This window comes from Labrus bergylta, chromosome 8 (assembly GCF_963930695.1).
Source record: "Labrus bergylta chromosome 8, fLabBer1.1, whole genome shotgun sequence".
NCBI classification, from domain to species: Eukaryota; Metazoa; Chordata; class Actinopteri; order Labriformes; family Labridae; genus Labrus; species Labrus bergylta.
The window spans coordinates 5,120,867-5,146,336 of NC_089202.1; the positions used below are offsets into that span (position 1 = coordinate 5,120,867).

Below are 25,470 nucleotides of genomic sequence, written 5' to 3' on the forward strand. Positions count from 1 at the left end.
TAATTACAGAGCTTGTCTTTAGAATTATATACATTTTTTTACCTAATATATTAAATGAGCACATTAGGGTCACAAAAGAACTCTGGGTCATCTCTTACTGGGTAAAGTTTGGAATGAGCAGTCTACCTCAATGGGGTTGAAAGGGTTTAAAACAATGTATCAATCTGTGTTATGTCTCACTGTCCTGCTGCTGAGTTAGTGCAGGGCAAACAGGGAAGTATTCCCATAAAGAAAGAAGCCACAGTGTGTTTGCATTGCTTTCCTCAGCACAGTGACTGATGAAAGACCAGAAGCCACAGCGAGGAGAACTGCGGACTCGTGCATACTGTTCCCCTCTAAACATCAACACACTAGTTAGACAAATGAGGCTTCAGCCCTCCTTTAACACGGCTCTACTCCAAACTCCAGAGGCCACAGTGCACTAAACCTGGAGCAGTGTCTTTGCATGTGACACTAATTCTTTAACAAAAAGTCTTAAACTTTGTTATTGCATTAGACCATAGTGCAGAATGATTTGAAGCAATGATTAATGATGGACATGTTTTGTCCTAAAGGCTTCTTTCAAGGGATTTCAAAGTATTCAAGTGTCTATTTTTCTCCTGCTATTTTCTTCCATATCATAGCAGCAGAAACAACATAACATGTGGACTCAGCATGGAAAGGTCAAGTGCCACAGTTTACCATAACTCACTGATACCCATGCAGGGCCTGTCTGTTATGACAACGTGCCTCATGGAACTAACTCCCTCTAGAGGTAATGGGACGAGTCGCTGCATTTCAGGCTTGTGTCAACTGGGGGGATTTTATATCTAAACCAAACCATCACTGACACCGAGATTAAAACATGAAAAAAAAAACAGCATAAGACGTTTAATTGATTCATTCTTCTTTGTAATGCTCCCTTCATATAAACTATTAGCAATCTGTTGCATTTATTTAAAGCATTGCTTTCAAAAAAACTGGTACAACTTTACCATGGTGCTCTAACACTTCATCATTTTCATTCAGACAAGAATATGAGGCAAACAAATTGTTAAAGGGCCATATAATCTAAAATCTAAACTCTTTACTCGTCATTTTCTTTCTTAATATCACATTGTCATTGTGGACCCATAATCATCCACCTCGCTCTCTCTCTCTCTCTCGCTCTCTCTCTCTCTCTCTCTCTCTCTCTCTCTCTCTCTCTCTCTCTATTATAATGTATCTTTTTGGCTTGAGAGACAATCGGAATATTGACATTTAATTTGAATTAAGCAGACAAGTGAGTCTATGCATAAGTCTCACCGACGTCATTTTCACATTTTTAATACATGTTAATGATGTGCATGTAAAGCATCAGGGAAGCGCAGTTGCAGACAGGCATCCTGGACAAGCTACAATACATAGTTCTAAACCCTGGTTGAAATAACTTCAGTATGTGCCCCTCTCTCTCTCTCTCTCTCTCTTTCTCTGACGCGGGGGGGCTTGTCCTCTAAATAAACTTTGAAGCTTGTAGGGGGAGAGAGAAGAGAGAGAGAGTGGGATAGACGGCAGTGAGGCTGAAGTCATCAGCCGGCCGGCAGGAGAGGACTGAATGGGAAAGTAGAAAAATGAGAAGCGGAGGTCTTCTTTGGTTCACTTTGGTTCAGCGATGAGGTGTGACAGCAGAAAGACAACTTCAACTTGTTTTCTGTGAGTGATTCCATGAAGTAGTTTTGAGGTGGGTTTGACTTTTTGTGCGTTAGCTGATGCTGAGATAAAGCCGACTCCCTCCGCGCGCCTAGCACATTAGGGTCTGCACACACCGGGACGCACGGAGCATCTCCAGGGAGAGACTGGAAGAGGGAGAGGAAGGTCCGTTTGGAGTTGCTACACATGGATATTATCAGTCAAACTTTTTAAAAGTCCCTTTCTTTTCAAACCACAGCTGTATTCACCTTTTGGACCTATGCTGATTGATACTGCTTTCTTTCTGCGCACACCGGATGAGAATCGATCTTTTTGCGGTGTTTGTTTTTTTATTGTTGGAGGGGATGTTCTTCATCACAGCACGGATAACGGATCCCTGACTCGGTCTGGCTCATATGAAGACCTTATTCAGGATGTTACAATCTAAGCGGCCCAGGCATCATTGGGCCAGCGTCCACTACCATCACCACATATCACCACATAGCTGGGGGTCCTGCTGTGTGTAGGAATTATTCTCTGCTCTCCACACTTTGCCTCTAACTGGGGCAAGAAAACGAAATCTCATCCCATAAGTGTTTGGTGAACATTGACATTGGCTTTACGAGTCTCATCTCTGGGCTACTATGCAATTACAATTGATCTCCTTTGTTTTGATCATCTTGCACTGCATGGATTACACTGGTGGTCAGCAGCACAGCAGCTCCAGGCACCGGCAACATAAACGTGAGTATGGGTTGAAGTGCGGAGTATGTTGTACACATCAAGCACAGTCCCTATGTTCTTTCTTTCTGTGTATTGTATTTAAATCAGCATTTCTCGAATTGACGTTAAATCAAAAACTTCACAGACTCTCTTCACCCTCTCCCAAAAAAAATAACTTAATAGTTGCTTTAATTTAGTTATCTAAGTTTATGAATGATTGATAACTTATAGACAGTGTGGTAAATTGGATGAGTCGCACATTATGGTCACTGAACAATCATACCTGTGCGCACAACGGGAAACACTGAACACTTTACATTGTTATGAGTTTTCTTGATATAACTTAATGTTGCATCTTCCCTCCCGCTAATCAATAAGTTACAACAACAACTACAATTGTATCAATTAAAGGGAAAACTAAACCGACTGCCTCCAAAGGTTGCTCGTACTTCTGTTATAAAATGCGCAACAAATGTTAATTGGTTTATTTGGGCAAATTCCAGCGCATGCTCCAGTGTATTAGCTATTTGATTGGCGGGATGGATCAGTATATGATACGTCCAGTCATTTAGTCATTTAACTCTACTTTTAATGTGTTTTTTTCTTAAACATTAATTCGATTAATTAATTGTGCCTGACACCTGAAACCTGCATGCACTCGCTCCTCTCTGAGCTCTCTCTCCTGGTTCCCGTCGCTCTCTAGCGGTCACAGCTGCAGACTTCAGACATGGAGTGTGTGCATGTGTGTGTGTGTGTGTGTGTGTGTGTGTGGCTGAGTGAGAAGGCATATTATTCACAGCTTTAGTTCTCAAATTGGATAAAGTAGCCTCCAAGTTGAATTTACTATACACTGACACATTCTGGACATTTCTGGAGAAAGTTTAATATCACTAAGAACACGGTGGGTTTCCCCTTTACACAGGCAAGAAATAGAACTTAGTATCATCATTTTAAACAATTTCCCATTTTGTTTTTTACTGCTATTTAAAATACAGTTCCTTAGAAACAGCAGAGATGTTCCATTATTCAAACTCTCTTTACTCTGTTGATATTTCATCTCCCATGTATCTCCCCAAGTGTCCAACATTATGTCTCATCTCTTGAGCTACAACCAACCTTTTTCCATCACACCATGAAACAACTATCAATGATGTATATTTTTCTATTCTTCCTACGCACACTTTATCACTGAGGGTCTCCAGATGTGCTCAGTGACTTAGCCTGAGCAGTGATAGCTGGAATATTCCATGTATCACCCGCCAGTGTGGATGAACAAACTGTCTGTGAGCTACAATAATAGACGTTAAAAGTGATGTTTTTTATCCCTGCCACCTGAGGTTCCAACTTCTCTTCACATTTAATCACAAAGCTCAGAGTAAGATCATTTGGGGTTAACGGTGTGTTTATTACATGGTTTTGAAGAGGTCTCTGGCTCATTTTTGTTCAGTGTTCAGTAGCCTATATTAAGTCAAACGTGCATTTAAGCACAACTCATTTAGGCTTATTAACATTTCACCTGCTGCAAACTGATATTTAAGACATATGTAGAGTGAGAAAATGTACCTGTCCTGTACTGTTTGTTGAAGGTTGACTATTATACTTAAGTTTGTCTTAGTGCTGCAATGATTGAGGATAAAATATGATTCAGCTTTATAGGGTTAAGGTGTTTTAATGTTATATACACTGCGCTTCAACAGGACACACATATTCTCTCTTTAAGTGTTTATTTTCCCCTAAACAAAAGTAAAGAGCCTCTCAACACAGTTGTGAGAGAGCAGGGGGAGCAGGAGGGTCTACAGAGAGAGAAAACATTTACTGAGACTTTAAACAGAAATAACAGTTTGTCTCCTGTGACATTTTCATTTTGGAAGTGAGTGTACGTTTGTTTTTGTTTGAGGTAAAATGCCATTATAGAGTAAAAGATGTAAAGGTACAAATCAAACCTTGTATTATACAGCAGATCCATACAACACGACCATGAAGAAAGTCCACTGTGAGATGACAGTATTGAATAAAAAATAGTCATAATTTGAAATGTTTAGTTAAATTTCTTCCTTTCCAGATGACTTGTTAATTGACAAGTGCTTCTAAGAGTCCGAACTTCCGCAGAGGATGCAGATATCTCACACTTGCAGAGATATGAGGGAGGATGGAGGGATTAGTTGGTGAAGGGGTGAATGAGTACAGATTTCAGGGGGAACAAAGGGGGTAAGAGTGAGCTGGGAGTCAATGACCATTGAGTCAATCTGCCAAAAATTACCAGGCAGCGACTGAACCCGAGCTCCGTGCTTCCTGTCTGTGATGATGAATCCAGAAACGAAGCATGTGGGTGCCTGGGTGATAACAGTGGAAATGATTCAATGTATTATATAGTTTATCAAGATGAGTCAGCTCAGTGGAAAATAAAGATGTCTTTATTTACAGCTTAATTGAATGCTGAACATATGATTCAAAATGTCAGCTATATGATCCATTGAACTCCTATGTTGCTGTACCATTCAGAATTTCTCTATGAATCATGTGTGTGCAGGCATGGGAATGTGTTAATTCATATGCCACTTTAGTGGTATGTTATGCAAGATACCTCTGTCCAAGTGAAATTTTGTCGGTGCAAGGGCAAGGCCAAATTCCTGCGCCTTCAGACGTCTGTGAATCAAGGCAGCTTGACAGGAACACATGTGGGCAAACAGACAGCAGTTCTAAAGATTGTCGAGATATTTCAAACAAAGTATCCTTGATCTATGTTAAACTGGCAGCTTATCCCAGAACCGAGGGAAGAAGGCCAGTGTAAACTGGTGGTATGAGATGCCAACACTGTAGAGGAAATTGTATTACTTTAGTGCTACCCAGGGTTGCATTTGATTTGCCCACTGTGTATGACTCCTGCAAACTGTGTCTTTTGGAGTGAAGCGCCAATACAGCATGGGTATCATTGAGTAGTTATGTGTCAAAGGAACAATGAATATAATTGTAATTGATCAGTACGTTTTTGTTATGATGTAAAAAACAGGATCAGATGTTTAACCAAGAATACTTAGATGTTAACCAAGAATACAGAAGTTTTAAAGGTTTTTATAAACATGTACTGTATTTGCTTTTCTCTACAATACCAGTATAGAAAAGCATTTCACCACTTAATGTATTTCTGGATTTTCTAATGAATGCTTTAATGTTTAATGCGGGACACTGAAGTATTCCATAAACCCTACATGCTAAATTAGTCACAATTTTACAGGAAGGTTGTCTGAGGGTTTACCACCAACAGAAAAGTGAACCCTGGCTTTGACCTTTAGATACGAGGTTGGCTAATATAACTAGTTTCTACAAACAACCCCAAATTGCTCCTGGGCAATGCAGAATATCAATTTTTTCTGTTCAGAAATGTCTTTTAGTTTTTCAATATCGTGCGAAATTAATACCCAAACAATTCCCCTGCTGCTGTCCACAGAGATATCTGGTGTGAGCTCGGGGTGCCAGCAGGGTGGCTGTCTGACCTGCTCAGACTACAATGGCTGCCTGTCCTGCAAGCCGCGCTTCTTCATGCACTTGGAGAGGATTGGGATGAAGCAGATTGGAGTGTGCATGACTTCCTGCCCTCCAGGTTTTTACGGCACACGCTCCCCAGAGAGAAACACCTGCACAAGTAAGCAGCACAAACTGTTTCTGTATTAAAGAATGATACGCCTGTAAGTGTGGTTCCTGTAGCCGAGCATGACCTCTGTGTTGTAAATCCTTTCTTATAACTAACACAAACAGAAAAGCATATCTCAAACTTGTTTGTTTGAGTAACTTGTGTTGTTTAATTAAACGATGGTTGTGGGTCTGTGTCAGAGTGCAGGTCGGAGTGCGACTCCTGCTTCAACAAGAACTTCTGCACACGCTGCAGAGCGGGTTTCTACCTTCACCTGGGAAAGTGCCAGGAGTACTGCCCTGAGGGGATGGGCCGCAGCGACACACAGAGAGAGTGTGTTTCCAGTGAGTGTTTACAGCTTACATGTATCAAACACATGGACCATACACAGGGTTTGTCCTTTATTTAGCTCTGCTCACCTTGTATTTATACCTCATTAGCCATGTGGAGTTCACCAAATAAACCTGACTTTGGAATGAAGCCTGAAATGTGTTTATGTGTTACATTTGGCCACTACATTAAGAGATACACCGATGTTCTTTTGTCTTTGTAGAGTGCCCTGCAGAGTGTGAGTCGTGTGTGAACGGTGAAACATGTACGAGGTGCCGGCCAGGCCTGTATCAGTTCAGCGGGAGGTGCCACCATGTCTGTCCAGAGGACTACGAGCCCAATGACAAGCTCATGGAGTGCATAGCGCAAGGTCAGTGCAGTGCGTGTGTGTGTGTGTGTGTGTGTCAGAAAAAAAACCAACCCAAGATGCCTGTACTACTTGTGAATGTCCAAAAGCGCTCAAATAGGTTTGAAGAAGAAAAATAAATGATTTCTTGGAGTTCAATCAACAAGTTCTTAACAAATCCTTTCTCCTTAATTTTCCCCATTGTTTTTTCAGTGCACTGCGAGGTGGGTGAGTGGAGCGAGTGGAGCCCCTGCTCGCGGTCTGGTAGAACCTGTGGGTTCAAGCGGGGCCAGGAGACCCGCACACGGTTGGTCATCAAGTACCCATCTCCATTTGGGAACCCGTGCCCTGAGATCTCAGAGATCAAAGATTGCCTGGTCAAGAGGAGGAAATGTCCAGGTAAAGAAAACAAAACTTTGGCACTTTGGTGTTTCAGCATAGGTCAAATACTGGCTCCACATTATTGTGATCCAGCATTTAAAAATGAAATCTGGAAAACCTGGATCACCCTATACAGATATAATGTGTTGGTATAGGATCTGCATCTTTGTTATTTCAAAAAGAAAAAATCCAAATGCTTGAAAGAGCAAAAACAACTATTTTTAAAATGTGCACATTCCAGACATGGCCTTTTGTTGTTGCTGTTGACCCAATCACACCCACTTGTATTTGTGACACATAGCACAATTTCTGCTCTATGAATTCCAGACTCTGCTGCTATACAGCTTGTAGCTACAATCAGAGCGGGTCGTTCTTCCGCTCAGGACTCCGGCTGTTTACTCAGAGGATTGTCATTGTGGTTAGAGGGAGGACAGTGGGGGGAACACACATGTGTGATGTTGCAATGGGTATGCTGTGTGTTTTCCCACGAGACCTCTTTGGACTTTTAAAGAGTAAAACCGCTTTCTCTGCTCCTAGTAAACAAGGAATAGCGTGATCATTACTAATGAAGGGAGTGAAAACTGCTTTCAGACAGGCTCGTCTCCGTTAAGAACCCGATGCTGTGGTGCATTTACGATCGCTTTATGTTATGTGTGTGTGGTTACTGAGCGGGTTGGCAGCTACGGGTGGTTGTTTTTTAGCCTGGGCTCTGCAGTGTTAAATGACAGATTGCAGACAGGGTAGGAGGCTGAGTTCCAGTCCCCTGGGGCCTCACACTTACAGAACAAACAGTGTGTGTATATGTGTGTGTGTGTGTGTGTGTGTGTGTGTGTGTGTGTGTGTGTGTATGTTTGTACTTATGTGCATGTGTGTGTGATGCAGCAGAAAAGCAGTTGACTCTGGCGCAGAAACAGCCAGCTCAACATCAACATCCTCCCCATTGGAGGCACGCGGCGACCAAGGGATCAGTATTGGTTTATCCCCACAGCTGCCAATACACACACACACACACACACACACACACACACACACACACACACACACACACACACACACACACACACACACACACACACACACACACAAACACACACACAGACACACACACACATACGCACACAGACACACACACACACACACACAGGCCTACATGCAAACACAAATCCAGCAACAGATACACTCTCTCCATTTCAAATAGGACAAATGTGCCAATACTTGCATGATCTGAAGATTCCAAAAACACACACACACATGCACACTCATGCACATAAATACTTACACATACCTTCTCTGTGTCACTGAAATAACTACAGAGCCATTGCTCTTGGCGGTAATTTGTGAACAGAGTCAACTGGGGTTGATATGATTTGTAAAGGCAGACTGTGAGATGTGCCCTCTGTGAGACCCCTCTATCCCTCTCTCGCTCACTCTCTGTCTGTTTCTCTCTACTAGTCCAGACACTGCTTCATCCCATCCAGACCCACACCACACCAAAGAAAACATAGAACCCCATATAAGCTCACTGTTGGCACCCCCAGTCAGTTGTGTCGGGCCGAGACTTTAGTGTAGAGTTGATGGCTCTGTTGATGTAGCCGGAGCCTGTTGAAGGCCAGAAGATAGGAGAGAAGTGAAAGAAAGAAAGAAAGAAAGAAAGTTGCTTGTATTGCCTCCACTTGTGATTACCCAGTTGCCCCAGCTTCGAGAGCATCTGCGGTGAATGAGAGCTAATTATCTGCTTCGGCGCGTCCTATCCTCGCTGTTTACGCTCTGCACACGCTAGGGGGTCAGTGGTCCGACCTCAGAGAGCCCCCAGTAATCCTCCAGCAGCCCTCAGACACTGATACATCCTCCTCCTCCTACTCCTATCCTCCTCTTTTTGCGCCTTATCCTATTTAAACCTTCACCCCCTTAGTGTAATTCTTTGCTTATTTTCTCCAATTTTACCATCCAGTTACTTCTGTTAGAGCTCAATCGACTTCATAATCTTTTGACTTCCTCATCAAAAACCCAACTAAAATTCTAAAATAGTTGGACGATCAATACCACTTTAACATAGTGTGTAGCTTTAGCTAGCAGTTGATTAGCTAACCATTGCTGACAGACTCAAAACAGGGGAATTAGCTAATTTTTTGTGTGTAAAATTGTCATTTAAAACATGAACCTTAAAAGCTCTATTACTTATATATTGTTTGTTAGTTCCAAAAACTAACAAAAAAAGGAAAGTTGTTGCTCGGATTTACACACCACAGCTATTTCCTGCGTGTAAGGCACATTTTCATAACTCTCAACTAAGCCAGGCTAGCTTTTCTTCATTGCTCACAGTCCTTAAAGTTATCTACAGTAATCCACTCCTGGCACCAGTTTCATATCTTCTGCATAGATATGACACGGTATCAATTTGTCGTATAACTCTCTATAACAATGCACATTTCATAAAATGTCAAAGTGTTATTGAGGCCCCACAGCCTCACAGTTTCCTTTTGGTCCCGATTAACCCTTACACAATGTTTTAAATAACATGCAGGAAAAGTTGCAAAACTATAGAATACAGGCTGACATATTCAGATTTAGATTCAGAAAAACTTGTCTCTGTTCCTGCATTATCAGCAGCAAGAGATTGTGAATGTTTACACTCACATCCTCATCCGCCGCAGTCTCTTTTAAGTTAATCCTGACTAATTTGTCCTTCGATGGACCTGCGGTTCACCTCTCTATCTCTGGAACAGGATAGATCGTGTGCCCTCTGCAAACCTTGACCCTCCCCCTTTAACTCCCACAAAAACCAACACACATAGGCAAAGGCATAATGCATACATAGAAACATACAGTAACTAGTATCAGCCAGTCAGTACGGGGGGATTGATACACACATACACGCACACAACTCATGCACCCCCCCCCAACCCCAACCCCCCCATGACATCCTGGCGGACATGCGGCAGGCATTCCACTCATGGGACAGCCCATAGCCTTTAATCCCAGCCTGGCTCCCGCCAAAAGCTCCCCGGACGACAGAACGCCTGCCATGGAGGATGTGCCATCATAAAATACACAATGCTCCTCCAACCGCAAACACACACGCACGCGGCCACACACACACACACACACACACACACACACACACACACACACACACACACACAAAACAATGTTTAAAGCCCCTCCGTGTGCTCTTAGACTGCACAGGCAGGAATTATAGAGGAATAACACACTGTAGAGAGAGACACTTTCTTTTTAATATTTTAGGAGTATGCTTCTAAGCTATAGGTAGCTAGTTCAAACAACCATTCATATGGCTTCTTGGTCCATGTAATACACATGACATAAGTAGCTAGCATTTATCAATTTAAGATGAACTTCAGTACAGGCCAAGAAAAACATCCCAACAGCTTTTAACCACCCCATACTGTATCAGCTGCTATGGGCCTGAAATGAAAAAGGTGACTAGACTAAAGCAATTCCAATAAGCTTGCTGGTATACCATATATAAGATAAATGCATTTATTAAATTCTCATAGTAACATCAAAGATTAAATACCCCCATACAGTGCAGGGATTATTTCAGGGATGCCTGTTCAAAGTAAACTGTGCCAAGTATTCACATTTTATTATAGTAAACCTTTTTTCAGTCTTGGATTTACTTCAGAGGAAGACATGGATTCCCCAAATCACTTGCAAAAATAAGACCAGCTGTAGCTCTTATTTTGTAGAAATGTGTTGGCGAATATAATAAAACCTAATTTAAATATTGTTAAAGTGTCATGTATTTGTGCCCAAAGCCAACAGCTTATTTACTGCCAGAATAATGCCTCTTTTTGGATGCACTCAGTGTCTGTTGTAAATGATCCAAAACCTCTAAAGGTGTCTAATTTGCAGACCATTACACTTATGTCAGCACACAGTTTACAAAAAGGCCCATCGGGAACTGTTCCAACTAACCAAACCCAGGTTGGTTCGATAAACACTCTCCTAATCATCTCAACATTGGAGTGGATTAGGTTACTCTTCTGGCTGGACAAAAGCTCGGCGGCTACAGTATGACTAATCCACTGAATTTGTAAATAGTTGTAAATGGTGTCAGGGCAGAGAAAACAATGAGAGCGAAGGGGACTTCCTGTGTTTATAGAGGACAGGGGGCAGACTCCAGTGAGTCAGTGCACCAGATTACTCCATCTGTCAGTTCCATCCATCCATGCATGAGGCATTCACTTATTCTTGATTTCTATTCTATTATAGGCTACTTACTTTTTGAAGACTTGTATATAAACTATGTGAACACTGTCCTTCCTCAATTGTATTTATGCACTTGTTCAAATATGTACTTAAAACCATCTACTGTCCTTTTGTTTGTTTTTTTTCCACTATTTTTACAAGAGGATTGAATTTAGTGGATAGGTAGAGCTATGTACCATAATGTGTTGGTGGGACATGGTTCTTGTTTCCTGATAGCCCTGGCTTAACTAATAAACAGACAAAGAGTTGAGAGGATGAAAGTACATGATGCGGACAGGAGGGAGACAGAGAGATCTGGTTTTCTCTCTCTCTCTCCCTGTGTCTGTGCCTACTGCCGACTTCAGCACTTTCACAATCCCTGACTGGCCGGCCAGCCAGCCGAGCAGGCCGTGCCGCTCCGTTCCACTCACACATGAACAGCAGCAGTCCAACAACAGGAAAGGTTGCAGGTCCTGTCTCCGACCTCCCTGGGGGTGGATCTTGTTATTATCATTAATAACTGTAGCTCGAGCAGAGATAAACCTTCAGCATTCCAAAACTCTCCGTTTTGTTTATGAGATGGTGTTGCAAGAACAGATAAATGTGGGGCTTATTTAAAGGGTTTCTATTTTGGACTAAGGTCTGCTCATCACAGGGACGACTGCTGTGTGTGGTTAAAGACTGACATCTAGTGGTGAATACAGATCATCGCGTGGTTGTCTGCGTTCTGTTATGTGTTTGAAGCTTTAAACAAACTATGGTACTCTTAGTAAAAAGGAACGTTTACATGTAAATCATCTTTTCATACATAATGATGCATTGAATAGTTTGGGTTGTGATTTATTTTTGTTTGTAAAACAAGCAGAAAAATTACATTATTGTGTACAAACTTTAAAACATCACATTTATCCCAAGCTGAAATGTCTTTACAAACTGAAATAGTTAATCATGTATGTTTTGAGACATTCTATTTTTAATTTCAAATGCTTAACCAGCTTTAATATCTGACATGTAGACCTTCATTTTGGCCTTCTCTGTGGCTGTACCAATTGCAGTATGCTACAAAGGGAAATTCTGTTTGTTTTCACCATGTTGCATTTTTTTTGCCAGAATAAGAATTAGTATATACAGATTTTGTATTTTTATATTTGATAATTATTTACATTATGATTATTTTTTTCTTCTAGGAGGACGAAGGAAGAATGATCGAAGAGAACGAAGGAATCGCAACAACAGGAAAGATAAGGAGAATCCAGAGGTGCGAAGGGAGCGGAAGAAAGAGAGGGAGCGAGAGAGGGAGAGAGACACAGGTGAACGTGAAGACTCTGATAACAGGAACAAAACAGAGCACCGGCATCGCAGAGGCCATGACATGGACCCTGTCTCTCCTGATGATGGCCTTGTACAGTAGAGCACATCATCCTCCTCTTTAGATCCCAATCCTTACCCTCTGGTCACTCCCCTCTTCGACCCCTCTCTGCAGGGGTGTTGCTGCTACCTGTATGATTTGAAAATAATGTTTATGCACAAGCAGGATGGGGCACATTCAGCCACAAGGCTCAGGCCACTATGGACTTTGAAAAAGTCATTTTTTTTATCTTCCCTGTAGCCTCTGCTCCTCCTCGCTCACCACTGAGAGAGTGTCTCTGCTGAAAAGTGCAGAAGACTCCGCTGAGACTGCTGATGGGACTAAAGAACACAATGAGAAATGTGTGTGCCTGTGTGGAGGACTGACAGACACAAAGACAAAGACGTTACACTATGTGCTTGTTGATATGATTATTTAATGGGGCCCTGGTACAACATTGTGCGTCTTGGTTTTGAATGTAGATTTTGAAACATAATGTAGAACTATAGTTTATTATTGTTGTTCCTGTTCTTTAGATCGCTTTACTTTATTTTATTTGATGCAAAAATGTGTAAAGAACAAATAAAAGTTAGTTTGATATTGCCATTTTGTGACATATTCACAAAGACAGATGTGGGGAAACCTGCATGCTGAGAGTTAATGGCTCAAAAACTGAAACCATAAACATGAGTTCCGTATGTTTTGGACAAAAACGAGTTTTATCCTAAAATGTGATAAATCTGATTGACCATCATATTCCTTTTTTTGTGTAAATGGAATCTGTCCTCTGTTAAGCTCCTTGAATTGGAACCAAAAGCACCTGTATGTCAAATAAACTATATTGGGTTTGTACCTGTGTCTGTTATCTGTTTTTGACTGACACCTTGTGCAGTCTTTTTTCAAACATGCACATTTAACAGGAAATGGAAATGGAAAGTAAAGGTGAGCAGTGAGTGAGTGAAGGGCTGCAGTACAGCTTCACAAACCGTAATACCTGTCCATGATCAGTCTGGTAGATATACGTATAAAAATCTTGGTGCCATTAAAGTCACTGAATGGGCTGTGGCCCAATATCTTACACTTCCTGAGTACTGACTGTCAGAAAATGATTTAGTTTGAACCCATGCATGTGTCAAATACAGTGTGCCAAGAATATCAGAATGGCCTTCTACTGCTGCCATTCTCTGTGAGGCAGAAGGTACCTAATATTAACTGAGCCACAGAAGAATGAAAAGCTCATGTAACAGGTCTGCTGAACAAATCTGGAGTAAAAGTTTCAATAATCTAGTATTAGTTATCAATTAAGATTGAGATTTAATGTCATCAAGGCAAAGGGCACAGATAGATATGCAGACTGATACATTTATGGTCAAGAGGATTAAAGTTCATGGTATCATTTCAATTCCCTATTGTATCCACTCAGCATTATACAAGTTATAGAGTAGCTGCAGTTTGCACAACAGTTAAGACTGCGATAAGAAATGCAGGGAAACAAAGATAGCACTGAAGGAAAACTGCCTTATAGTTATGGCAGGTATTTGCTGCGACAATTCTGACATACATAAAAAGTACCTGAATGGTATGTAGATCCAACTTCAGAGAGACTTTTATTTTTTTAAATGTTGGTATATAGTTAATTTGAGTAGTGGCATACATTGGAAACTACATCTAAAGCGTTTACTATAAAGTAACCTTTACAGAACCAAATTTAGCATAAAATAAAGATTAGTCAGATATTGATTAACCTTCTCAGTTTCATGTGTTTATGTGCAAGCAGGCTAAATTATTCTTGAATAACAAAAAAAGAAAAAAGAATCCCGCTAAACTGTTTATTGGTGGAGTGAGAATCTTTGTTCACCAGGTACATCTATTTGCATCAACAGGCATGATGACAGTATTTCCTCCTCATTCGATCAGCAGATAAAGACTGTACATGAAAATATATGAATCTTTTTTTAGAGTTGACATTTGCAAAAAATAATTAAGTCACAGTACAATGTATGTACACAAATCATAGGTTAAACATAAAGCCATATTTGAAAAGCTAAGTGGAATGATACTTAGCAAAAGGACTGTGGTTAAAACCAGGATTTTGAATCAAGATAATCCTACTGCTATGACAAAAACAAAAGAGGAAACACTGTGACGGATCTTTAGATTTACCCAGATGCCTTTAGGTTAAGACAGAACAATCAATCACAGATGTTGATGTTTTCAACTAACGTCATGCCCCTGTTCACTTCATATTAGCCACAAAATCCTCGCCCTTCTTGATGGAAGCCTTCAGCTCGCCAATGGCATCAGCCACCAGTTTCTCCTCGAAGGCCGTCAGCTTTCCCAGCCCCAGGTTCTTCTCAATGCCGTTCTTTCCCAGGAGCAGAGGTGTTGAGAAGTACTTGCACTCCGTCTCCTCAGACCTGACGTAGCCACACTCAACCACACCTTCCTTTCCATTCATGGCGTCGAGGACTGAGAAGGTGAAGCGGGCACCTGCATAAGCCATGGACAGGGTTGCAGATCCGGCCCCAGCCTTGGCCTTCACCACCTCTGTGCCGGCCTCCTGGATCCTGCCGGTCAGAGCGGCCAGCTGGTCAGCAGGGAACTCGACCTTTGGTGTGCACTGGGAGATGAGGGGGATGATGGTCTTCCCAGCATGACCTCCAATGACTGGTACGTTGACACGAGCTGGGTCAAGGCCTTTAAGCTCTGCCACGAAGGCGTTTGCTCTGACAATGTCCAGGGTTGTGACACCAAACACTTTGTTGGGGTTGTACACTCCATGTTTCTTCATGACCTCTGATGTAATAGGTATGGTGGAGTTGACCGGGTTGGCGATAACGCAGATCATTGCCTCTGGGCAGTAGCGTGCGCAGGCATCGGCCAAGGTGGCTACAATGGTGGCGTTGGTGTTGAAGAGGTCATCACGGGTCATACCTGGTTTTCTCGGCACACCGGCGGGGATGACCACAACCTCGCAGCCCGTCAGAGCAGCCTCCAGCTGGTCTGGTCCCATATGACCCGTCACCTGGGCTCTGGTCTCGATGTGGCTGAGGTCCGCAGCGACCCCGGGGGTGTGGGCAATATCATACAGGGAGAGTTGACTCACCAGGGGGCTATTCTTGAGCAGCAGAGAGAGCGGCTGGCCTATGCCGCCGGACGCTCCTAGCACCGCCACCTTGGCGTTGTTCTGCGTGGAGGTGGACAGGCTCCGAGCGAGGCTGACGGAAGGTCTCACTGCGCGGGAAAACATTTTGTTTCTGTTGCTTCTGTTCTGTCTTTAGTTGAGAAATAAACACTTGAAGAGCCCCTCTCTCTCTCTGTGACACCAACGTCCTCTAGCCACGAGCGAACAGGAAGACTCTTGAACTGACATGCGTCGAAAGAAGGCGTCGCGCAGTGTTGCGTCATATTGCGTCATATTGCGTCATTACGCAACGCCATTACGTCGTTGTCTTTATCTGCGCTTTTTTCAGAGGAAAACAAAAAGCCTGCTAACATTGGAAATCGGAAAATTACCACTTGGAATAAGTAGCTGTTACACGAATTGTATCTGCGCATCGAAATAACAAAGTATATTCCAACAGTACGGTACGTTGTGGTTTCTAAGGCCCTTATCTGTGCTGTTTATGTCTCCTTAAGCTAGCGCCGTCACATGAACTCCGTCTATTTGCTGGAGTCAGAGTACTGCTGTTAGCTTAGCATGCGTTAGCTACAACAGCTCTTATTGTTATGATCGCTTTGTCATTCGCTTTGTCCCTATGTACTGTTTGACCTGTGATTATATATAACCTACAAACAAACGACTTGATGTTTGCTAACTATGTGTGAAAGCGAAAGTAGTTTGTGTGTTGATCGTCAGCTGTGTTTATCAGCAGCCTTCACAGAAGGCCAGCTGGTTAGCAGGAAACTTGTTAGCTGACACAGGTCATTGTTTGTAGTCAGTTAACAGAAAGGCCTTTGTTCCACATACTTAAACCTTTGAGTCACATTTCAGTCATAGTTTAGCTAATCCGTTTTCACATCAGCTTGTTTTTCACAGTGTTTGTTTGTCTAATGAGGTTAAAGGAAGTTTGATTTTGCTTGTGATAATTGTTCTTGATATCATTTTAACTAACTTCTTTTTTTGTTTTGGTAGTAGCAAGTTTGAAGTTTCACCAGCTCTCCTCATGATTCATCAGCATTAAGAGTACTTCCAGTAAGTATTCATGAGCATGTCTGTCAACCTTTATTAGAAGATAGATAGATATAATCTTAATGATCATTGTATACAAGGACACAACGAAACTTTGTTAGCAGCAATCCTAAACAGCAGCGTTTACAAAAACAACAACAATATATTTGTGGTGACATGAGAGAGAAATATGCAGAAAGTGGTCAGAGCAATTGCTGTTCAGTGAATGAATCATAATAATAAAACAAACAGTTGTGGTGACTGAAAGAATATATAGTTATTATTTTGCAGTGACTGATTAATTAAACAAATATAAATATAGAGATATAGTGCAAATAAGTGAAGTTATAGAGCAGTGACAGAGTATATACAGTTATTATTGTGCAGTGACTGGATGAGTAAATAAACAGTTTTAGTGCAATGAATAAATAAATAGACAGTTAAAGTGCAGTGATTGAGTAAATAGATAGCCAATTATAAAGCAGTGAATTACAAAGTTATTGCACAAGTAATATTGAACGGTTAGCAGCAGTTGGGTAATTATTGCACAATTATGCAGTTATTATTATTTATTAAGTTGGGATGTAAAATCTAGCATCGTTCTATATTTATTAATCTGTTGATACTGATTTGTGTGCAAGAAATTTGCAGACCAGTATTTATTTTGTTTTTAAGATATTAGCAGTAAAAGAAAAATGTATTCTTTGTTGCTATATAAGAGGAAAATGTAATCATATATGGATCTTGCAACACAAAATCCAGAGTTGATAATCCTTAATACTAATATGAATTTTCCAAATGATTATTACCCAAGAAAAAAGATCTGTCACTAGGTGCTCTGTATAATCTTTATTCACTCTTGATCCCGTGCCGTAGAACTTCCTAAGGATGGCTAGTTGTGGAGAGGTCGACCACTCTGTTAGCTCTCTTCCATCCAGTAAGAAAGGCAGCAACAGTGGTGGAGGAAGTGGAAACGGTGCAGAATCATCATGCTCTGGCTCCAGCAACTCATCCCCAGCCCTATCTGTACCCGAGTGTGCCATCTGTCTGCAGAGCTGTGTCCACCCAGTCCAGCTGCCGTGCCATCACGTCTTCTGTTTCCTGTGTGTGAAGGGAGCATCCTGGCAAAGCAAACGCTGTGCTCTCTGCAGACAAGAAGTACCGGATGACTTCCTGGAGAGGCCTACACTTCTTTCTCCAGAGGAGCTTAAGGCATCAGCAGGAGGTCGGGGTGGTGCAACGAGTGATCACGCCTGGTATTATGAAGGTAGAAATGGATGGTGGCAGTATGATGAGCGAACCAGCCGCGAGCTGGAGGACGCTTTCTCCAAGGGGAAGAAAACAGCTGAAATGCTCATTGCTGGTTTTTTGTATGTAGCCGATTTGGAGAACATGGTACAGTACAGGCGCAATGAGCACGGGCGTAGACGCAAGATGAAGAGAGACGTTTTGGATATCCCCAAGAAGGGAGTGGCAGGACTGCGTTTGGACACTGAGGGTGTTGCTGTGGCCATCGGGGCAGTAGCAGTAGGTCGAGAAAACTCTGCTGACGGGGCTGATACCACAGTAGCAGGTGTACAGCAGCAAGTTCCAGCCACCACCAGACCTCCCACCTCCCTCGGTGGTCAGCCTGGTAGCAGCAGCAGCAGCCCCACTCTGGAGGATGCTCTCTCCCAGCTTCAAATCACCAGGCCCACTCTTCCCCATGAGCGGTCTGAGGCTGGGGAAGGTGAGGAAGAAGATGAGGAAGAGCAGGCCTCACCCTCCAGGTCCTCTGACCCTCACACCTCTGTGGACGAGTCTGGCTCCGGAGACTGGAGTGACGATGAGGAAGAGGAGGATCAAGAAGAAGAGGGGGGAGATGGGGAGCATGTGGAGCCGTGGGAGGATCGTCCAAGAAGGCAAAGACTGAATCCAGAGGACAGAGCCCCTCCTGGTGCAGAATCCAACTCTCCCCCCTCTTCATCCAGTAGCAGTGGAAGGTCCAGAATGCCTGATGGCCAGTGTACAGTGACTGAAGTGTGAAGTCGTCATTGAAATCTTCAGTAAACAGCTCTGTTCCATTTAATTAATTTATTCCTTACTTTATGCTGCCGTTCACTCTGTCACAGATCTGATGTAGGTGGATGGCTGGCTACAGAAATAATTAAGCAAAAAGTACTTCCTGATTTTAGTTAAGAGCTCAATTTTAGTGATCAAAGTTGGATCCTTTATTTTTTGGCTCTCTCAAATGTGCTCATATCTTCATGACTTGTTTGTCAGTCTCATCCAGCATATACCCAGCCAGAAGGACTAATGTCGGGTTTTCATGTTCCAACACTGAGGCAGGAGGGACAGCTTGGTGAACTGCCAGATGGATACAGCATGTTGTTGTGAGCCACAAAATCTCACAATTGTCAATCCAGAACATCATGTGAGGCCAGTGTAAACAGTCTTATGATGTGTTTAGCTGCCATCAGTCTGGTCACTTAATGCACACTGTTAAGTCTATTCTTTTCAAAGTGTAGGAACTATGACGGAAAAGAGACTTGCTAAACAGCTTCTACCAATCCTTTGTATTCCTGTCTTGAAATGTGTTATCCTTATGAAAAGAAGCTTTCTGCGGGCCTCTTCCAGATCTGTGACGTGTAAGAAAGAAAGCATAAATGGGGATGTTTCTTCTGGAAATGGAACTGCATCTCTTATCATGAACAGCTGCATTCTAATCATCTACACTTTAACTCTCTCAGCTAACATAGCACACAGAAACAGGCTTGTTAGAGCTCAAGTCATCTGACTACTCTTGGAAAGAACTTAATCTTTGATAACTCCAACTCCAGCCCCCCCTCAGTGGTTTTCCTCAATTCAGATTAACGGATTAAGAAGCTTTACTTTAAATTTCTGAGATATAAATGTAACTTTTAGTGGAGTGTCATTTCAGACTTGACTGTGCGGTAAGTAAATATCTTAAGGTTTTTTTAACCAGACAACGAATGGAATCTAAAAGTACTTCCTGATGCTCTTAGGCTATGTAGGTCTTAAAATGTCACACTTTTATGCTTTGACATTGTAACGTAACTCTCCAGTCCACAGGATTATCTGGCTTCCTGTTATAAAAGACTGTTCATAACAGAAGAACGTGCTTCAAAAATTTCTTTTAACCCCCTCCCAGCTTTGAACAATTGGCATTTTAATGTGGAGTTCAGTGTTTCCTTTTTAAAAGCTGTTGAGGCCTCTGAAGCCTCTTAAAGTATTCTTATCGTCCCTGATTAAAAGTATTCTAAATTGGTGTTTCTAAAGTGGTGTGATTTGTGCATGTTTGAAGAGAGAGTTACTTAAACACTACTGGTCAACAGGATGTTAAGAATTGATCTTTATTGGGGTTGAGTTTGAGTAAATGTTTATTTTGTCTTTGTTTCTGCATTTCTTCTGGTTGTAAATCCTCTTTATGTGCGATGTCTGAGGAGGAACAAGAGCAAGAATCTGCCATCGTCATTGGCCATGCTGCAGAGATTTCAAGTTGTTATTTTTTTATATTTCTGACATGTTTAACATCATCAGCTCGGTCTTAGACTCTCCATTCTGAAGAATAAAGTTTGTGTAACAGTCTTTGCTTGGCAACCTTTTGTTACATTGTTTGTAATTTAAGAATAAATTGTGTCATTTCATCATCCTAAAAGGAGAATATATTGATTTCCTGTCTATGATTATTGGAAAGGTCTTGCTCTAGATATATATGTAAGCATAGATATATCTGTTTTGATGGTAACAAAGGAAGGACTTTCAATGGGCCCCTTACAAGTTCAATCCCTCCTTCTTTGTCAATCTTCCTTGTAAACAAAGGACTGAAGTATTCAACATTGATTATTAGAAAGACTTATTGCAGAATCAGGAAAACCACATGGGTAGCTTGTGTACAAGATGAAAAAGCTCTAAAAAGAAGGCACTGTAAAAACTGAATCCAAATTGCGAGCAGATGCAAATAACTTTTTCAGTGACTGAACTATGCACACAAGTGTACTGCGATGTATTTCATAATGAGGTTGACTTGACACTTGACTTTCCCTCACTCACCTTGTGGGCGTTTGGTATTCTGAGCACAGCGACTGTCAGCGCTCCAGCTGGCTGTCTGGCCAGGAAACATGACCTCTAGAAGGGAACAGGAGATAAAGGCGTGGCGTGCTCCAGGGACATGTCCTGCTCTTGTCATTTCACTCTGTTCCACTCTTTGCTCTGCAGTGTAATTTGTCATACAGCCTCTCAAACATGCTATGGAAATGAATCTGCAAATTTGAGACAAGCCTTACAGAGCGCAGTATGTTTATTATCACAGTTGAAGCTGGCTCTGTGCTTCAGCATGCAGAGTATTTAAAACAGCCAAATGATGTTCTTGCAACAGGATAGATACAAATAGACTGTGGTTAATTTAGGCACAAGAGTAACTGGAGCTAAGCTGAATATTATACAACTTAACTTGATAAAGCGTAGCATTACTCTCAATCCTGCAGACGGATGTAGATGTCTCCAGCTTGTTACACCTCATCAGTATCTTTCTGACATCTGCTGCTGCTATCCGTCCGCCTCAGTGAGACTTAGCCTGGCATGATCTGATCATTACCATAATTTTATTTTCAGGGGACATGGAGGAAAGGCAGGGCTCCGTTGCTTGATGATCATAGAGATGGCCACTGATTCCTGATATCTATTATTTAATGGAGGGGCTAAAAGTTTATTTAAAATATATATGCAAGTCCTCAGGTACAGTTTCAGACTTCTTTTTAGGGATAATGACAGAGCATATGTCAGGTCAGCTAACAGTGTTTTCATCCAAGAAGACACATCCACATGGCATCTGTTTATATCAGCAACGTTTAATATATTTGTAACTCTGCACTTGCTTTTATGACAATCAGGCACAACACGTCAGAGGATTACCAAAGAGCATTCAAGTATGCAAAACAATATGCACTCTTGTGAGTATTTGACAGTACCACACTGATAATGTTTTGTTTGTAGTTCTTAACCATAAATAGGAAACCCTTTATCATCCAGTGCACCTTGTATACACAACATTCACCTATATGAAAGGAATTGTAAATGTCTTCAGCACAGCAAAGAGCAAAGGAAGTTTATCCATTTCAGTCCAGAGTACGTCTCTTTGTCCCCAATCGGCCTTTTCAGAATTGTCTCAGTTGGACATCACATCTGGAAGGAGAAGCTCTTCGAGAACTGAACACAGATGCTCATTTGTGTTTGGGTTTGCTGGCCAGAGCCTGCAGGTTAGCCGGACCCCCCCAAACTGTCCCAAATACATCCTTCTCAGTTCTCAGAGCATCAGACAGGGGGAGCTCTCGTCCTGACAGCACCACCTTCTTCACAGCCCGGATCACTGGGGCAGCTCCTTTTGTGTAACGACTGAGCCAGTCTTCAGCCTGCTGTAGAGGGAGGGCATCCTCTTCCGCCTCCAAGACACCATCTGCCAGTCCAATCTGCAGGCCGAGTTCTGGTTCCACCTTGAGCGCACCACCGAGTAGCTTCAGTGCATGCTGGCTTCCTACAATGCGGACGAGTCGAGCAGCACCGCCCCAGCCCGGGACTAGACCCATGTGTTTATGGACAAACTGGATCTCACTGCCAGATGCCATTAACCTTTGACAGAGAGATGAAAGACACCAGTTAGATCATAGGAATGTAAGTGTTTTTTTTTATTCACTTCAAGTCAAATACATTACCTGAAATCGCAGGCAGTGATGAGTTCTGCACCACCTCCTAGTGCTCTGCCCTCCACCAGAGCAACTGAGATCAGAGGCAGCCTGCACTGAGAGAAGTAGACTGTCACCACATAGGAGTGCACTTTGAATAATGCTTCATTTTAAACTTCTGACGACTTCGACTGACGACTACTTTTTTGCCTGCATTGAAATATAGTTAAGTACTTGAGAGGAAATGATAGCTCTTACCTGAGTAGTCTTGTTAGTGTATTCTGCATGAACATACACATCTTCATCCCATCCTACAAGGCAACAATAATAATTTAGGCAAGTACACATCCAGGAGACAACAAGAGAAAGACAAGCTGAGACAAAAGAAAGAGGGAGGCAGGTACTTTCTCTGCTCTGCTACCTGTGGGTTTGAAATCGCCCTGACAGCGTTGAGGTCCGATCCAGAGCAAAAAGTTCCAGAAGAACCCTGAACAATGAGGCCTTTACAGTCCGTCCAGCTCTCCAGCTGGCTCACCCTCTCCTCCAGGTCCACCATCATACTGCCTAAGAGGAAGACAATAAACCTCAAAACAATGACGCACTCATACATGAAGTACCAATTATAGGTGTCTAGTTCTGAGTATGTGCAAATGAGTTTCATTCAGGAAATAAAAACTCTGCACTAGTCAAAAACACATTATTATGTATCCACTTTGTCTCCTTACCAGAGAAGGCGTTCATGCGGGCGGGGTTGTTGATGGTCAGCACAGCGATGCCTGACTCCTGTTTGAGAAGATCAATGGATCCTCCAGGAAAGGCCTGCAGCTTCTCTCGGATCTCGTCCTGGTTGAAGCCGTGGGTAATCGAGTACACACAGCCCCGGCTCTGTCTCTGCAACAGCCTTGGAGGAACAACATTTATTCGAATGCAACAAATTACAGTCAGTCAATATTCAAATCAAAGCTTACACCTTTTTTAAAAGCAGGAACTGTTTTAAATGGAACCCAAATAAATGACATTTTCTGACACATTACCAGTATGTAACACTTTACACTTTTCTTCAGAATAGATGTTTGCTGTAACCTAAATAATTCTTTTTTATTATCAAATCGATATGCATACAATTCACTGTACTATAACTGGTATAATGAAGTGTCTTGGAGAGGGAGAGGAGATAAGACTAGTGTTGCTCAAGACTGAAAGTGAAAGCTTGCATTGACAAACAGCAACACAATGAATGCCTTTAATACCCCTTAATTCTTTTCAGCTTGAAGAAGATGTGATACAGACCATGCAAAACTATTCTGACTCTGAATCATTGCATGTTTTAATCCTCTTCAAGAAGTGATTACTTTGAGAGAGAAGCACTTAACATATTTAAGCACCTTAGGAATGCACTTTGTCTTTGTGGGTGATCACTGTAACCATGGTAACAAAATGACTCTTTACCTAGCCCAGGCTCCACAGTTGCTTCTGCTCAGGAGTTGTCGCCTCAATGCACACAGAACCATCATGCAGACTGAGAGAGAGAGAGACATAATTCACTTTTACATCCTTTGGAAGAAATGACATCAGCTACATAACTTACGCTAAAAAAAAGAAGATTGCACACATTTCTTATATTTAAGCTCAGGACCTAAGAACATTCAAGTTACCATCGAGACTGAGTGAAAACAGTAGCAGCTAATGTTTTAAGGATATTATAAAATTAAAAGAAATAGAATCTAATTAAATCTCCTGAGAATTGAGCTGGGACTCTGACACAAACCCTCCTATTGAATCTCGTATCAATACCTGTGTGTAGTGACTTTTAAATAATTCCCCCATCATATGACATAAATGTTACGCAACAATTGTTAAGCTGACAATGGCTAAATAGCTGTTTATCCCAATTCCCCCATGAGCCACCAAATACATTAATTCATTCAATACAGCATTTGATAGATGAGTTGACTTTTTTTTTTATCGTAATACTCCTTTTTAACCACATAAAGTATCTAGCCTACTTTGGATTGGTTGATATATTGTAGGCACTCAGGTGTTTTCATCAGTGATATCAATCTGATTAGAGTAGGCCTAATTGAAAACACCTGTGTGATTTGTCTGGCTCTTCATGAGTTAACGGGAGCTCTGCTTCATAACAGGAATCAAAGGAGAAAGGGAAACATTTGAACTCGAAAATGTTATAAAATATAAACTGCGGAAATAACTTTTAGGCTACATTAATAGTTTTCATTTAGGCTGTTCATGTCTTGAAACGTTTACAGGTTAGACCACTTCTTCAGGAAAGCAAATGTTAGTACAAATTTTCATGAAATTCATTCATCTTGGTAACTTAGTGAAATGTATTATTCAAGTCTGTCTCCCACCTGTTAGCACTCCTACTTTTGGGGGTCTGAAGCTGTAAACTTATATGGGTGAAACACCTAAATTGTAGCAGATCTTTATTTGTGAAGGAGCCAACCATATGTTGTCAACAACTGTTTTCTAGACAAAGAGTCTACATCTGTTATGTATACAAATCAGTGTCATGTCATCTTTATTGTTTTATAGTGATGAACCCAAATGGAAAGGAATTTGTGGGTTGCACCTTTTAACAGAATACAAGCAGCACTGTGAACACTGTTACTTTGTCAGTGATTTGTCAGTCAGTGATTTGTAAGCATGCATGTTTGGTTACGAAAACTATTCGATGGTCTCACGTCAGTGTTTTAAATTGGTTTACCATTTGTTGGTTTGCTGTAAATCACTGTATCTTGTCATTTGTAAAGTGAATGTCATCGAAGGTTTTAGTGTCCATCTCTAATTTGACACATTTTGTCGTAACTCCTACAAACAGAGCAGCAGATACAGTTAATATATTTGAAACATGTTTTACCTTCCGATAGTCCGATATGAATAATATTAATTATGATAGAAAGCCATTTACCAACAAAAAATACAGTCACCAACCTTGCTTATTTACAGTTGAGCGGTGTTACACTGAAATGTGTTCCCCTT

At 41.7% G+C, this 25,470-nt stretch overlaps 4 protein-coding genes across 8 annotated transcripts; 2 read left to right on the top strand and 2 right to left on the bottom strand.

The window, feature by feature from the left end:
- Positions 1-1,507: 1,507 nt before the first annotated feature.
- rspo3 (R-spondin 3) lies at positions 1,508-13,470 on the top strand. Its single transcript, XM_020634774.3, has 6 exons — positions 1,508-2,391; positions 5,819-6,013; positions 6,202-6,345; positions 6,555-6,701; positions 6,891-7,076; positions 12,458-13,470. Exons 1-6 carry the CDS (start codon positions 2,292-2,294, stop codon positions 12,679-12,681), a joined length of 996 nt encoding a protein of 331 aa, XP_020490430.2. The 5' UTR covers positions 1,508-2,291; the 3' UTR covers positions 12,682-13,470.
- A 963-nt stretch (positions 13,471-14,433) lies between these two features.
- Positions 14,434-15,998, bottom strand: mdh2 (malate dehydrogenase 2, NAD (mitochondrial)). The gene has a single exon (XM_020634763.3). The coding sequence runs from the start codon at positions 15,866-15,868 to the stop codon at positions 14,855-14,857; it is 1,014 nt and encodes a 337-aa protein (XP_020490419.1). The 5' UTR covers positions 15,869-15,998; the 3' UTR covers positions 14,434-14,854.
- A 65-nt stretch (positions 15,999-16,063) lies between these two features.
- Positions 16,064-20,455, top strand: LOC109984536 (E3 ubiquitin-protein ligase rnf146). 3 transcript variants are annotated; one of them, XM_020634734.3, is made up of 3 exons: positions 16,064-16,206; positions 16,754-16,813; positions 17,666-20,455. In XM_020634734.3, exon 3 carries the CDS (start codon positions 17,678-17,680, stop codon positions 18,812-18,814), a length of 1,137 nt encoding a protein of 378 aa, XP_020490390.1. In that variant the 5' UTR covers positions 16,064-16,206; positions 16,754-16,813; positions 17,666-17,677; the 3' UTR covers positions 18,815-20,455. The 3 variants fall into 3 exon arrangements, with proteins under 3 accessions (XP_020490390.1, XP_020490399.1, XP_020490409.1); XM_020634743.3 differs by having other exon boundaries at positions 16,067-16,206; positions 16,757-16,813; XM_020634753.3 differs by having other exon boundaries at positions 16,069-16,206; positions 16,768-16,813.
- A 1,164-nt stretch (positions 20,456-21,619) lies between these two features.
- echdc1 (enoyl CoA hydratase domain containing 1) lies at positions 21,620-25,470 on the bottom strand. Of its 3 annotated transcripts, none has more exons than XM_020634705.3 (7): positions 25,423-25,470; positions 23,920-23,989; positions 23,196-23,371; positions 22,892-23,034; positions 22,729-22,781; positions 22,501-22,581; positions 21,620-22,417 (listed from the first exon to the last, which is right to left on the bottom strand). In XM_020634705.3, exons 2-7 carry the CDS (start codon positions 23,982-23,984, stop codon positions 22,012-22,014), a joined length of 924 nt encoding a protein of 307 aa, XP_020490361.1. In that variant the 5' UTR covers positions 23,985-23,989; positions 25,423-25,470; the 3' UTR covers positions 21,620-22,011. The 3 variants fall into 3 exon arrangements, with proteins under 3 accessions (XP_020490361.1, XP_029133371.1, XP_020490370.1); XM_029277538.2 differs by lacking the exon at positions 25,423-25,470 and adding an exon at positions 25,349-25,415; XM_020634714.3 differs by lacking the exon at positions 25,423-25,470 and adding an exon at positions 24,265-25,053.

What these genes read in the sequence shown, in the direction of transcription:
- echdc1 (XM_020634705.3), bottom strand. Translation starts at nt 23,984, where the DNA reads ATGATGGTTCTGTGTGCATTGAGGCGACAACTCCTGAGCAGAAGCAAC. An exon ending in ACACTAACAAGACTACTCAG is followed by an intron (nt 22,582 to 22,728) that starts GTAAGAGCTATC and finishes CTCTCAGTGCAG; the next exon opens with GCTGCCTCTGATCTCAGTTG. An exon ending in ATCACTGCCTGCGATTTCAG is followed by an intron (nt 22,418 to 22,500) that starts GTAATGTATTTG and finishes TCTCTGTCAAAG; the next exon opens with GTTAATGGCATCTGGCAGTG.
- mdh2 (XM_020634763.3), bottom strand. Translation starts at nt 15,868, where the DNA reads ATGTTTTCCCGCGCAGTGAGACCTTCCGTCAGCCTCGCTCGGAGCCTG.
- rspo3 (XM_020634774.3), top strand. Translation starts at nt 2,292, where the DNA reads ATGCAATTACAATTGATCTCCTTTGTTTTGATCATCTTGCACTGCATG. An exon ending in CAGGCACCGGCAACATAAAC is followed by an intron (nt 2,392 to 5,818) that starts GTGAGTATGGGT and finishes TGCTGTCCACAG; the next exon opens with AGATATCTGGTGTGAGCTCG. An exon ending in CATGGAGTGCATAGCGCAAG is followed by an intron (nt 6,702 to 6,890) that starts GTCAGTGCAGTG and finishes TTGTTTTTTCAG; the next exon opens with TGCACTGCGAGGTGGGTGAG.
- LOC109984536 (XM_020634734.3), top strand. Translation starts at nt 17,678, where the DNA reads ATGGCTAGTTGTGGAGAGGTCGACCACTCTGTTAGCTCTCTTCCATCC.